The sequence below is a fragment of the Pelobates fuscus genome, chromosome 12, assembly GCF_036172605.1.
Source record: "Pelobates fuscus isolate aPelFus1 chromosome 12, aPelFus1.pri, whole genome shotgun sequence".
NCBI lineage: Eukaryota > Metazoa > Chordata > Amphibia > Anura > Pelobatidae > Pelobates > Pelobates fuscus.
Window position 1 is genome coordinate 37,215,214 of NC_086328.1, and position 12,364 is coordinate 37,227,577.

At 43.8% G+C, this 12,364-nt stretch overlaps 1 protein-coding gene across 1 annotated transcript in view; it reads right to left on the minus strand.

The window, feature by feature from the left end:
- LOC134578990 (cytochrome P450 2J4-like) overlaps positions 1-12,364 on the minus strand; it is a 69,990-nt gene that overhangs the window by 40,755 nt on the left and 16,871 nt on the right. The window contains exon 3 of the mRNA XM_063438116.1: positions 655-807. Coding sequence (XP_063294186.1) covers positions 655-807 — 153 coding nt within the window. The remainder of the gene's footprint in view (positions 1-654; positions 808-12,364) is intronic.

Genomic DNA, 12,364 nt, shown 5'->3' on the forward strand with positions numbered 1-12,364 from the left:
TGACAATTGGTGCTGGGTATACGTGGCTATGTGCAGCAACAATCAATACAGAGATAGATACAATATTTGGATTTGCGAGTGCTTGGTCCAGGGAAGCAGTGCCTGCAAGTTCCTTATGGGTCCCCCAGCTGTATGGGCTTTACTCTTGATTGACAGATTGTCAATCAAGAGGGTGCAGGTATGCACAATGAAACCTTAACCACTTCAGTAAGTTGAAAAGATTATATTGTCTAAAATATCCCTTTAAAGAACACCAAACTTTGCTAAAATAAGGACACTTTAAACACCAAACATATGAGATAAAGTTGTTTTGGTATATAGAGTATCCCTTTAAAAAAAAACAAAAAACAACAGACAGAATTTGACGATTATAGTTCATGTATAGTGGTATGTGTATGTACGTGGGGAAATGCAATAATTGATGTCTGATTATCTGATGAAAACTTAGCTGTAAAAAAGGATGTAATCTACAACTTATTTCTGTTTATGCACATTTTTCATTTGTAAAGATGGTTCACTAAGAAATAGTACAGAATATATCTTTCTGGATGTATAAAAAGATGAACAAGTCTTTGCGGTTAAGTCTTTTGCAAAAAGAATTGAAAATATGAAAACTCTGAGTCATTTAATCTATTGACAGAATGTGTCAGTTACCCATGTGCTTTTCAAATTCCTGTATTAAATAGGAGCTTTCCTCGGCAATCCTCTCCTCCATGGACTTTTTGCCCAGACCAAAATTCCGCAGTGTAGACAGAGTGAAGCATCTGTGCTCCTTCCACGCCTGGCCATAAGGAGCCATCGCCAAACCTGGAGAAAGAACAATAATGAACACTAGTTACTTGACAGGCAATAAGGAACTTGATAAACACTGACAGCCCTGAACCTTTCAGTTCTGGAGAGTACCTGCTGACAACTAGATTTACTGACATTTGAGTGTCTGGAAGGAACAGTCACATCTCAGGATTTTTTATGTTATTTTTATAAAAGAGTTTTAAAATTTTAAACAAAAAAGCGTAAATAATACTAAAAATATAAAGATAAATGGTAAAACAATAATAAATTATTAGCTGCTAAACACATAAAAGATTATTCCTAAAATCTTAGAACAAATAGTTAATTGAAAGTGGAAACGCTTAGTAGATCGGTCCCATAGTAAATTCTAATGGGTTCAAATACAAATATATTAACAATATTGTGCAGAGTTATATATCTATGCACACCTCCCCAGTGGTGTGTAGGATATATATGGAGTATTAAATAGGAATATACCAATAAACATAAATTGTATACAATAATCAAAATGTATTATGTTTAAAACAAAAGTATTCCTAACTATTGCTATAAATAGCTGTTAACACAGTAAAAATAAGTGATAATGAGTACCAATGACACAACACAGTCAGTGATATTGAAAGAGTAAAGGGTTCCTGTGGAATATATTACCATTCCTTCACAGGCAGCAAGACCCGTATGGCAATCGGAAGCTTAACTGCTGGATAATATCCTTATGAAGGTGATGATTTAAAATTCCCAGATTTTACTAGTAACATGACGTAAAGTCATGATTTTATTAAAGACACGGAGGCGAGTATTATGCATAACTCTTTCTTTATTTCCTCAGCAGCAAAGATAGAGGAATATAAATATTGTCAAAATGAAAGAAAAAACTGTACAGGCATAACAGTCAGCCAATCACATAACAGAGGAAGTAGCTATATAAGTCCTGTGTCTCCCACAATCCCCCTCTTTCTTGCGAAAACCGAAGACCAGGTAAGATAAACTATGTCCCACTTGATCCAAACAGGAAACGGGAAACAATGCGAAAACTTCAAGCTAAAAAAGATAGAAAAATATGGTAATTTCCAAACTCAAAACTGTAGACTTACCAAACATAACCGTGAGGAGCCATACATAAAAAAACTGGATTCTGAAATTGAAAATATATAAAAATTAGAAACCAGCATAAAACGTTCAAGATCATCCAAAACATGATAAAAATACATGATATAAATACAGACCTAATTGAAAAAACATACCTGAATAGCACCGAAGCATCTCCTTTCCCAAATCCACACCGGGAGGGTGGGCGGGAATAATACTCGCCTCCGTGTCTTTAATAAAATCATGACTTTACGTCATGTTACTAGTAAAATCTGGGAATTTTATTAAAGACACGGAGGCTCATATTATGCAAGTTCAAAGCTGTGCTATCACCTGAGATGCGATGCGTTCAATTGGTCTGAAATAGAAATTGCGGAAGGTCGATTCACGGAACCAATCCGCTGCTCGCATAATGTCCTCCAAACGACATCCAACTGCATACGCTTTCGAAGCCATAGCTCCCCGAACTGAATGAGGCGTGAAGACAGAGGTGTCTATACCTGCCATAGACAGGAGCCATCGTACCCAACGTGCCAGCGTTGGCGTTGAAACAGGTTGGTGAGGTGCATGAAAAGAAATGAACAAGGGATGCGAATCTGATGAACGCAGAGACTGCTTAGCTTCCAGATAGGCCCTCAGGCAATCCACCGGACAAAGTGCAGGATTCCCTGAGAATCTCGGATACACAAATGACTTAGAAGTCTATTTCGTCCTCCTGGATATGTTGAAACAACTAACACCCTCTGGGGTGAAAACAATGGCGTCCCAGTCAAGGGCCCTGACGTCGGAGACCCTCTTACACGAGATCAAACAGAGTAACATAACCAACTTGGAAGACAATTGTTTGAGGGTCAATTCCTGGCTAGGGTACCATGCAGAGAGAAAGTGCAACATCACATTGACGTCCCAGAAGGCAGAAAAACGAGACCTAGGAGGACGGGCGAGGCGGATACCTTTGAGGAGGCGACATACAAAAGGGTGTCTGCCGCCGGGGGAACTATCCAAACCACTATGACCCGCTGAGATAGCGGAGCGGCAAAGGTTGATAGTGCGGTATGCCTAGCCCGAGTCAAACAGGAATGTGAGGAACTCCAAGATCAGATGGAGAGGGGCAGATATGGGATCCACTGCTCGTACCATGCACCAATGAGACCATGAGTTCCATGAGCTACGGTAAGCCGATCTTGTGCCTGGAGCCCATGCGTTATCGAGGAGCAGGAGAGTTGATCGCGGAACGTTTGAGACAATCCAAGATCCCCTGAAAGGAGCCACGCTACTAGAGGCAATTGGTGGTGTAACACCAGCCCGCGCGAGTTCCCGTCTGGATCCAGAAGAAGATCCTGGAAGCTCGGGATCAGACGAGGGTAATCTATCGACAACTCCATCAGGCGTGGAAACCACGGTTGGGATCTCCAAAGGGTGTGATCAACGCCAGGTAACAGCCGTGACAGACCAATTTCGATATCGTGCGGGCAATCATGTTGAATGGTGGAAAGGCATACAGACGGCCTGATGGCCATTCTTGGAGAAAGGCGTCCGTTGCCACCGCAGCCGGATCCGGTCTCCAACTGTAAAACTTCGGGAGTTGCGTGTTCAGACGAGAAGCGAACAGATCCATCGTGAACTGTCCCCATAGACTGTCTAGGCTTTGGAAAACCGAAACGTGCAAGTGCCAATCTCCGGAGTCACTTAAACGTCTGGAATTCTAATCCGCTCCCGAATTGTCCAGACCCGAAATGTGTTCAGCCGTCACAGAGACGTTGTAGTAGAGGTAAAAATTGCCAAAAATCTTTTGCTAACAGAGTCAGCATCCTTGACTTGGTACCTTCCAGGTGATTAATATATCGGACAGCTGACACGTTGTCCATCTTGAGTAGAACACAGCAGTTCGCCCGACCCGGGGTAAGGCTGCGAATCGCAAAAGTCCCTGTCAAGAGCTCCAGGCAGTTGATGTGCAACGGTTTCTCGATTTCGGACCATCCGCCTCTTGTGGAAACATCGCCACAACGAGCACCCCAGCCGTGTAAGCTGGCATCGGACACTATCACCACGTCCGGAACGGAACCGAAAATGGCTCATCCATTCCAGGCCTCCATGTGTGCCAACCACCAGACCAGTTCGTCCCTGGATTCTTCGTCCAGTCGTATCCTGGATTCGTAAGAACGGCCCGAACGGAGGTGCGAACCTTTGAGGCGTTGGAGGGCTCTGTAATGTAGCGGGCCCGGGAATATTGCCTGGATGGAGGCAGCGAGCAGGCCTATTAGCCTGGGCCGGCTGTCTGATGGACAACTCCGGCACCCGGAGCGCCCGCCGAAGTTCCTTCTGGATGGTCTTCATCTTGGATTCCGGTAAGTACAGGAATCGCTAGATGGGATCCACTCGGAAAACCCAAGAATTCCAAGGACTGAGTGGGGGTCAGGGCCTTTTTCCCAGATGATCAAGAAAACCAAGTTCTGTAATAGCCTAGTTGTCCAGTCCAAATGTAGTAGTAGCTGGTCTCTGGACTGTGACCTGATTAGAATGTCGTCCAGGTAAATAATCAGGCGTACTCCACTCGTACGAAGGAACGTTACCACCGGTTTCATGACCTTGGTGAAGCACCAAGGAGCTGAGGACAGACCAAAAGGCAGGCAGGTAAAACGCCAGCGCCTCCCGTGCCAGGTGAAGTGGAGGTAATCCCTGTGGTCCTTTGCGATGGGAACTGTAAAGTACGTGTCCTTCAGATCTAATTTGGCCAACCAATCCAACTGCCGGAGGAGATCTCTGAGGCAATGTATGCCTTCCATCTGAAAATGTTGGTAACGTAGGAATGCATTGAGAGGACGGAGATTTAATACAGGGCAGACTCCGTCCCCTTTCTTTGGCACCAGAAAGAGATTGCTCGTAAAGCCCGGAGTGGCGAGAGGCAACTCTTCTATAGCGCCTTTGGACAACATCTCCTCGACTTCTGTCGAAATCATTCCGTCCCGATCCGGCGGGAGGGACAGTTCTCTGGGGATGGAAATCTGAACAGGCAGAGAAAACAACTCCAGGCGGTAACCCCGTACGCATTGCAGTACCCAAGCATCTGAGGTTATAGCCGCCCACCCCCGGTAAAATGATTCTAGCCTTCCCGCCACCCGGACATGAGTGAGATGGGAAGAAGGGGTACTCACCATAAGGACGCCTGCCCGAAGTGGCACCACGGGGGTAACTGGAGCCCCAAGATCTCCCTCTGGCAGGGAAACATGCGCTTCATGTTTGCCTGCGCTTTGTCTATGGCCGTAAAGGTCTTAACGTATGAGCCCAGGTCCTTCACAAAGGAAGTGCCGAACAACGTCCCCCTCATCAGTCGACCTGGTTCCGCCACCGTCATGGCAGCCAATTTGGGATCGATCTTAAGAAGGATCGCCTTACGCCTCTCAGAGGACATAGCAGTATTGGCATTGCCCAATAGGCAGATAGCCCTCTGGACTCAACCTATGGCAACGTCAACGTCCAGCACTGAATTGCCCGCTCTAGCGGTGTCCAGGAGCTCATATAATTTGGACAGGGGGCCCAGGGTATCCAAGATCTTGTCCTGGCACCCCTTAAGGGAGTAGTCCAAGCCCTTCTTGGGCTTCCAACCTGACTTGTTCAGGAATTGAACAGGGGATCAATGTCAGGGGTCATGCAGGCCGAGCCCGGTAGAGAGGGCCTGGGGCATTCTGCCCGTAACTTATTGCGACCCTCCTTGGAAAGGGGGTACGCATACGTCGTGCCACGTAATGAGCGATATGGTCCGGGGAAACCCACTCTGCGGACCTAGGGTGACGGAGATCGTCAGGGTCAAATAGAGGGTTGCCCTGAGGGTCAAACAGCGCCTTGGCGTCCCCAGTGGGGCCAAGCACGTGACTATGGGCAGCGGCGGAGGTCCCAGAAGGGGTCACACCCGTAAGGGGCAAAAACCTCACCCGACTCGCCCTCATCATAGGAGTCATACTCCATAACGTCGGACTCATTCTCCACACTCCGGTCGGTATCCGACCCATCATCCAGGGCTTTAGCCCAATTCCATAATCTAGCCTTTTTAGCCCGGCCAGGGGCTCTATTGCGCGTGGGAGGCGCGCTGTCATTGACCGCCTCTAGCGTGTCATTCATGGCAGGTAGAACCTGCATCGAGGAGTGGGAGTCGACATGTTTAGACTTCGCCTTAGCCTTACGGGCCCCAGGCACAGTCGGGGTAGGTGAGGAGGTCCCCACGCCCAGGAGGGCGGGGGCCGCCAGGAAGGCAAAAAGTAAGGAGTGCAGGGCTTGGGAAAAAAGGAGGAGGACACTGCACCCATGGCTGAAGCAAAAGCCTGCAAGGAAGAAGCCATAGTGGCATCCAGCAGGGTTTGAAATTCCTGGGAAGCATTAGCCCCTACAGGATTGTCTGAGTTAAAATCAGTGGTGAGGCCCTCAGGCCCTTCCTCCCTGTCCTGCATAGTGGCAACTTAAAGCATAAGTAAAATCCCAGCAGTATAAGCTAACAACAAAGTGACAGAACAAGGGTTGATTAACCCACAGAAAAATAGTATAGGGAAAACAGAAGAAAACCTTTGCACTGGTGTACCCCAGGGACCCAGAGGCAGAGCAGAGCGCACGGCAGCAGAGGGATCGACCGACACGGAGAAGGACCGTCCCCAAGATGGCCGCCGCACGTGCAGAGAGCGCTCGCGGACTGAAACCCGGCGGGGAAGGGGCTTTCACCTACCCGCGCGGGCAGCCCGCGAGCGAGCCGCGAGATACTGACAGCCGCGGCAGGTGTTAGAAATAACCGCGGCTGAAAGCTGGATCCGGGTCCCGCGCGGCACCGCCGGCAAGCAGGGCGGACGCGCGGGGGGGGGGGGAAGCAGAAGGTTGTGAGCAATCAGGGAGAAATACACCAGCGCAAAGGGTAGTTGAGAGAAAACAGTAAATAACTGCTGCACAGAAGCAGGCAGTAGCAATAATAACACAAGATAAATCATAAAATATCAGTAAATTAGCAATAAAAGAGCAAACAATACACAATGAATAAGGAGCACAAAGCAAGGTACTTAGCTGTCTGAGGAAGCAGCAAAGAAAGAGGGGGATTGTGGGAGACACAGGACTTATATAGCTACTTCCTCTGTTATGTGATTGGCTGCCTGTTATGCCTGTACAGTTTTTTCTTTCATTTTGACAATATTTATATTCCTCTATCTTTGCTGCTGAGGAAATAAAGAAAGAGTTATGCATAATATGAGCCTCCGTGTCTTTAATAAAATCTTGTTCTTGTGTCCAGATAGATACTTTTGTAGCAGATGGATCTGTTAAATGCCAGAATCCCAGCCGCAGTGAAAGTTTCTTAGACCAAGCAAACGGCTTGTTGCAGGTGGAGATAAGGCTGAATTGCAACATACTTTCTGTGATTTATCTACAGCAGCGTTTCCCAATCGGTGTTCCGTGGCATTTTGCCACATCCAAGATGGCCGCCGCTACCTGCTGTTCCCGATAGGTCGGAAACAGCAGAGGTTGCACAACCGTGATCTCATATGAGATTGCGGGAGCGCGACCTTAAGCCCGACATGCCGTCAGCATGCCTTGCCATCAGCATGCCAGCCACTTAGCTCGTCCATGAGAGAGCCCGTCCAACCGTCAGCCAGCCAGCTTGCTCAGCAGTCAGCCAGCCCTGCCGTCAGCCATTTTCTATCACTCATGGTAGAGCAGTGATAGAGAGTGGAGCTGATAGCTAAAGCTCTGTTATTATCATAGAAAGCTCTGTTAGGTAGGGACATAGAAAGCTCTGTTAGGTAGGGGCATTGAAATTCTCTGTCAGGGGCATTGAAAGACTCTGTCAGGGGAAATTGAAATTCTGTGCTAGGGACATTAAAATGCTCTGTAAGGGACGTTAAAAGGCTTAAGTTCAGTTCTTTCTAAGAGCGTTATCAGTCAGGTTGTGAAATCTGTGTTTTTTCAAAGTGTTCATATATTTTTGTTACAAGTCTAACTCAAAAATCCTGCTTAAGTTCAGTTCTTTCAAAGAGCGTTATCAAAATCAGCATCCTTTTCAGTCAGGGAACTCTGCAGAGAAAAAGTATTACTACTTCTACCTGTTCGGCACTTATAGAAACTGAGAAATAAGATACAACTAAAAATCCAAAAAACATGCTCAAAATAGTTGTACCTACTGTTCATCAAATAGCAGAGACAAGTGACAAATCAAAGAAAAAAAGAAAAGCACACAATGCAGCCAATCTTCTTCTCAAACAAAGAAAAGAAAATATGATGATAGCTACTTGTCCTTTGGATTCACAAGTGCCAGAAATGAAGATTGTCCTGAAGCACAATGCGTACTTTGCAAAAAAATATTGCCAAACAGTTCATTAGCACCTGCTAAATTACGTCATCATTTTGAGCAAAACCACGCAGAGTACAAAGATAAAGACATTGGCTTTTTTAAGCGAAAGCTAAAGGAGTATCAGAAGAGTAAACAATTTATGAGCAAAAAATTTTAAAATGCTAATGCAAAAGCCATAGAGGCTTCTTACAGAGTGAGTTACCGCGTAGCACTTGCAGGAGAAGCACACACAATTAGGGAATCACTAATAAAACCACGTTCAAAAGAAATAGTTTCATGTATTTTAAGTGAGAAGTTGAGTAAAAAGATTTAAGCTGAGACACTTTTTAACAACACAGTTGTGCGCAGTATTTATGATCTTGCTGATGACATCCATACAGAAATAATTTTTTGACTGCATCAATGTGAAGGATACTCACTGCAATTAGACAAGTCCACAGATGTTGCAGCACTTTCAATTTTGTTGGGTTTTGTTAGATATAATTTTGAGAAACAGATTGAAAAAGCCTTGCTTCTGTGTGAAACTTTGAAAACTCATACCACTGGTGAGAACATCTTTAACTGTATGCAGAAGTTCATGAGCACACACATTATAAATTGGGATAAATATGTAGATGTGTGCAGTGATGGTGCCAAAGCAATGGTTGGGAAAGTGGCAGGCGCTGTGATACGAATAAGAAATGTAGCAAAAAACAGCACCAGTTCTCACTGCGTTCTTCACAGATATGCTGTGGTAGCTAAAAATATTTCAATCTCAATTAAAACTGTGCTAGACGAATCGGTCCAGATTATAAATTTTATAAAAAGTTGACCATTACAGACACGACTATTTAAAATTATAGGTTAAGATATGGGTAGTCACCACTCTGCTCTGCTTTTGCATTCAGAAGTCCATTGGCTATCACAAGGTAAAGTCCTTGTTAGAATTGCATCAAGAGTTGTTTGCATATTTCCAGGATCATAAATGTGGATTATCTGATCGATTAACAAACACTTTGTAGTTATCCAAATTAGCATATCTTGCAGACATATTCACAAAACGAAATGACATATGTTTATCACTCCAAGGAAAAAACACTAACATTTTTAATGCAAGAGAAAATATTTTCACTGTCTCGTAAACTGCAGTTTTGGACCTCATCTGTTGAGCAAAATAATCTGAACTCTTTGTCAACACTTAAGGATTTTATTGAAGAATCAGAAATTTAACTTGGAGATGAAATTCGCAATGAAATTGTAGATCATCTTCGCCAATTAATCACATCTATTAGTCAGTATTTTCCGTTCTTGAATGAAAACAATAATGAGTGGGTTCGAAATCCATTCATAAAAGACAAGCCAGCCAATTTTTCTGATGTAGATTTTGAGAATCTGATCGATATAACGTCTGACAGTCAACTAAGCCAAAAATTTTAACAAGTTTCTTATTGCTTTTCGGGGTGATTTACGCGAAGAATATGTCAGCAGTCGGGAATCAAAGTTCTATTGCCAATCGCTAGCACGTACTTATGTGAAACTGGATTCTCAGTTTACTCTGCAACAAAAACAAAGTATTGAAATTGACTTGACGCAACTGCAGACATGCGAATACAATTGTTAACAATTAAACCAGATATTAAAGGAATTTGCCAGCAAAAGAGAACATTACACTCTGCTCACTGAAAGGGTTGTGCGGCTCTACTCTACTGCACACATTTTTTGGGGGGGTCCAAATTTTTGCTATGCCATGTCAAAAGGTACCAAGGGAAAAAATAATTGGGAAACCCTGATCTACAGTGTATACTAAAGCCGTCTACTTGTCTAAGAAACTTTCACTGCGGCTGGGAGGCATTTAACGGATCCATCTGCTACAAAAATATCAATCTGGACACATGAACAAGCTTTTGAATAAGGTTTCCGATTGCCATACGGGTCTTGATGCCTGTGAAGGAATGGTAATATATTCCCCAGGAACACTTTACTTTTTCAATATCACTGACTCTGTTGCATCATCTAGTGCAAGCATGTAATACTCGCGGCCCACAATAAACATCTTTGCAGCCCAGCGAACCGCGAGTACATGCTTACTGTCAAACAGAGTAGGCACCTGCTTTCTCCACATTGCAGGTGCCTACTCTGCTAAAATTTACCCGACCGGAAAGGAAGCAGGACACTGGCGGCAGCGAGGTAGCTAAGTCTTCCTGCTCCTCACTGCTCCCTTGCGCGTGTGTGTGTGTCAGTAAGTGTGTGTGTGTCGGTTTGTGTTGTGATGGTCGCAGCTGGACCGTGGAGTACCTGGAGGTGCATGGAGGCACGCAACGCCACGTCACATTCCGACGTGACGTCGACATGCTCCACCTTCACAGGGTTTCAAGAAGTAGTGGGAGGATCCGCTTTGGCACAGGGTGCGGACGGCGTCATTTGGGGTATTACAGAGGTCAGAGATCTAGTGATTATGGGTACTTATTAAACCCCTTTTTTTCTGTGTTAGCAGCTATTTATAGCAATAGTTAGGAATACCCTTGTTTTAAACATAATACATTTTGATTATTTTATACAATTTATGTTTATTGGTATATTCCTATTTATTACTACATATATATCCTACACACCACTGGGGAGGTGTGTATAGATATATAAGCTCTGCACAATATTATTAATACATTTGTATTTGAACCCATTAAAATTTACAATGGGACCGATCTACTAAGCGCTTACACTTCCAATTTACTATTTGTTCTAAGATTTTAGGAATAATCTTTTATGTTTTTAGCAGCTAATAATTTATTTATAGCTGTGCACAATATTGTTAATTTATTTGTATTAGAACACATTAGAATTTGCTATGGGACCGATCTACTAAGTGTTTACACTTTTAACTTATTATTTTTACAACTGTTTTCTATTAAAGGGACACTATAGTCAGCAAAACAACTTTAGCTTAATGAAGCAGTTTTAATGTATAGATCATGCCCCTGCAGTTTCACTGCTCAATTCTCTGCCATTTAGGAGTTGAATTACTTGTTTCTGTTCATGCAGCTCTAGCCACACCTCCCTGGCTGTGACTGATATATCCTGCATGAAAACAAAGTGGATTCATTTTCACTCAGAAGTAACTTATTTCAAAGGTTGTTATCTCCTACATTGTAAATTGATCTTTAATAATATACAGTAAGCTACTGCAGGGTTTAAATGATCACTATAGGGTCAGGAACACAAACATGTTTTCCTGACCCTACAGTGTTAAAACCACCATCTAGCCCCCCTGGCCCTGGGCCCCTCATGCCTCCATAAATATAGCCAAATCTTATTGTATTCTAGCCTGAAGCTGTAACTCTGCATGCATTTTAGAAAAACAAGCAGTCTGCTGACATCGTCAGAAGTGGTAGCCTGATCCAATCACAATGCTTCCCCACATGATTGGCTGAGACTCTAAAGGAGGCAGATCATGGGCAGAGCCAGCACAATTCAAACACAACCCTGGCCAATAAGCATCTCCTCATAGAGATGAATTGAATCAATGAATCTCTATGAGGAACGTTCAGTGTTTGCATGTAGAGGGAGGAGACACTGAATGTTTGGATGCATTTTAGGCAGCCATGACCCAGGAAGGATCTTTAACAGCCATCTGAGGAATGGCCAGTGAAGTTATCACTAGGCTGTAATGTAAACACTGCATTTTCTCTGAAAAGACAGGGCTTAAAGCAAAAAGCCTGAAGGTAATGATTCTACTCACCAGAACAAATTCAATAAGCTGTAGTTGTTCTGGTGATTATAGTGTCCCTTTAACAAGCTATTAACAGAGCAGGATATAATACATTCTAAATTAAACAGAATTTTCAATAAAGGAAGTGTAAACATTAGATGACTCTTTACAGAAAGTGTTTAGGAAAGCTGTGTAAGTCACATGCAGAAAAGTGTGCCTAGGGCTGCATAAACAATTTGGTTTAACTCCTAAATGACAGAGAATTAAACAGTGATAATACAGAGGCATGATCTATACACCAAAACCGCTTAATTAAGCTAAGGTTTTTTTTAGCAGACTATAGTGTCCAATTAACCTGGATCATAGATGCAGAAAACGGAAGACAATACTGTTGTTCATTCATTGGTTGAAAGCGTCAGTTGAATACCGTCAGTCAATGAATGAGTGCCTATGCGTAGAATATACAGTGATTAAGA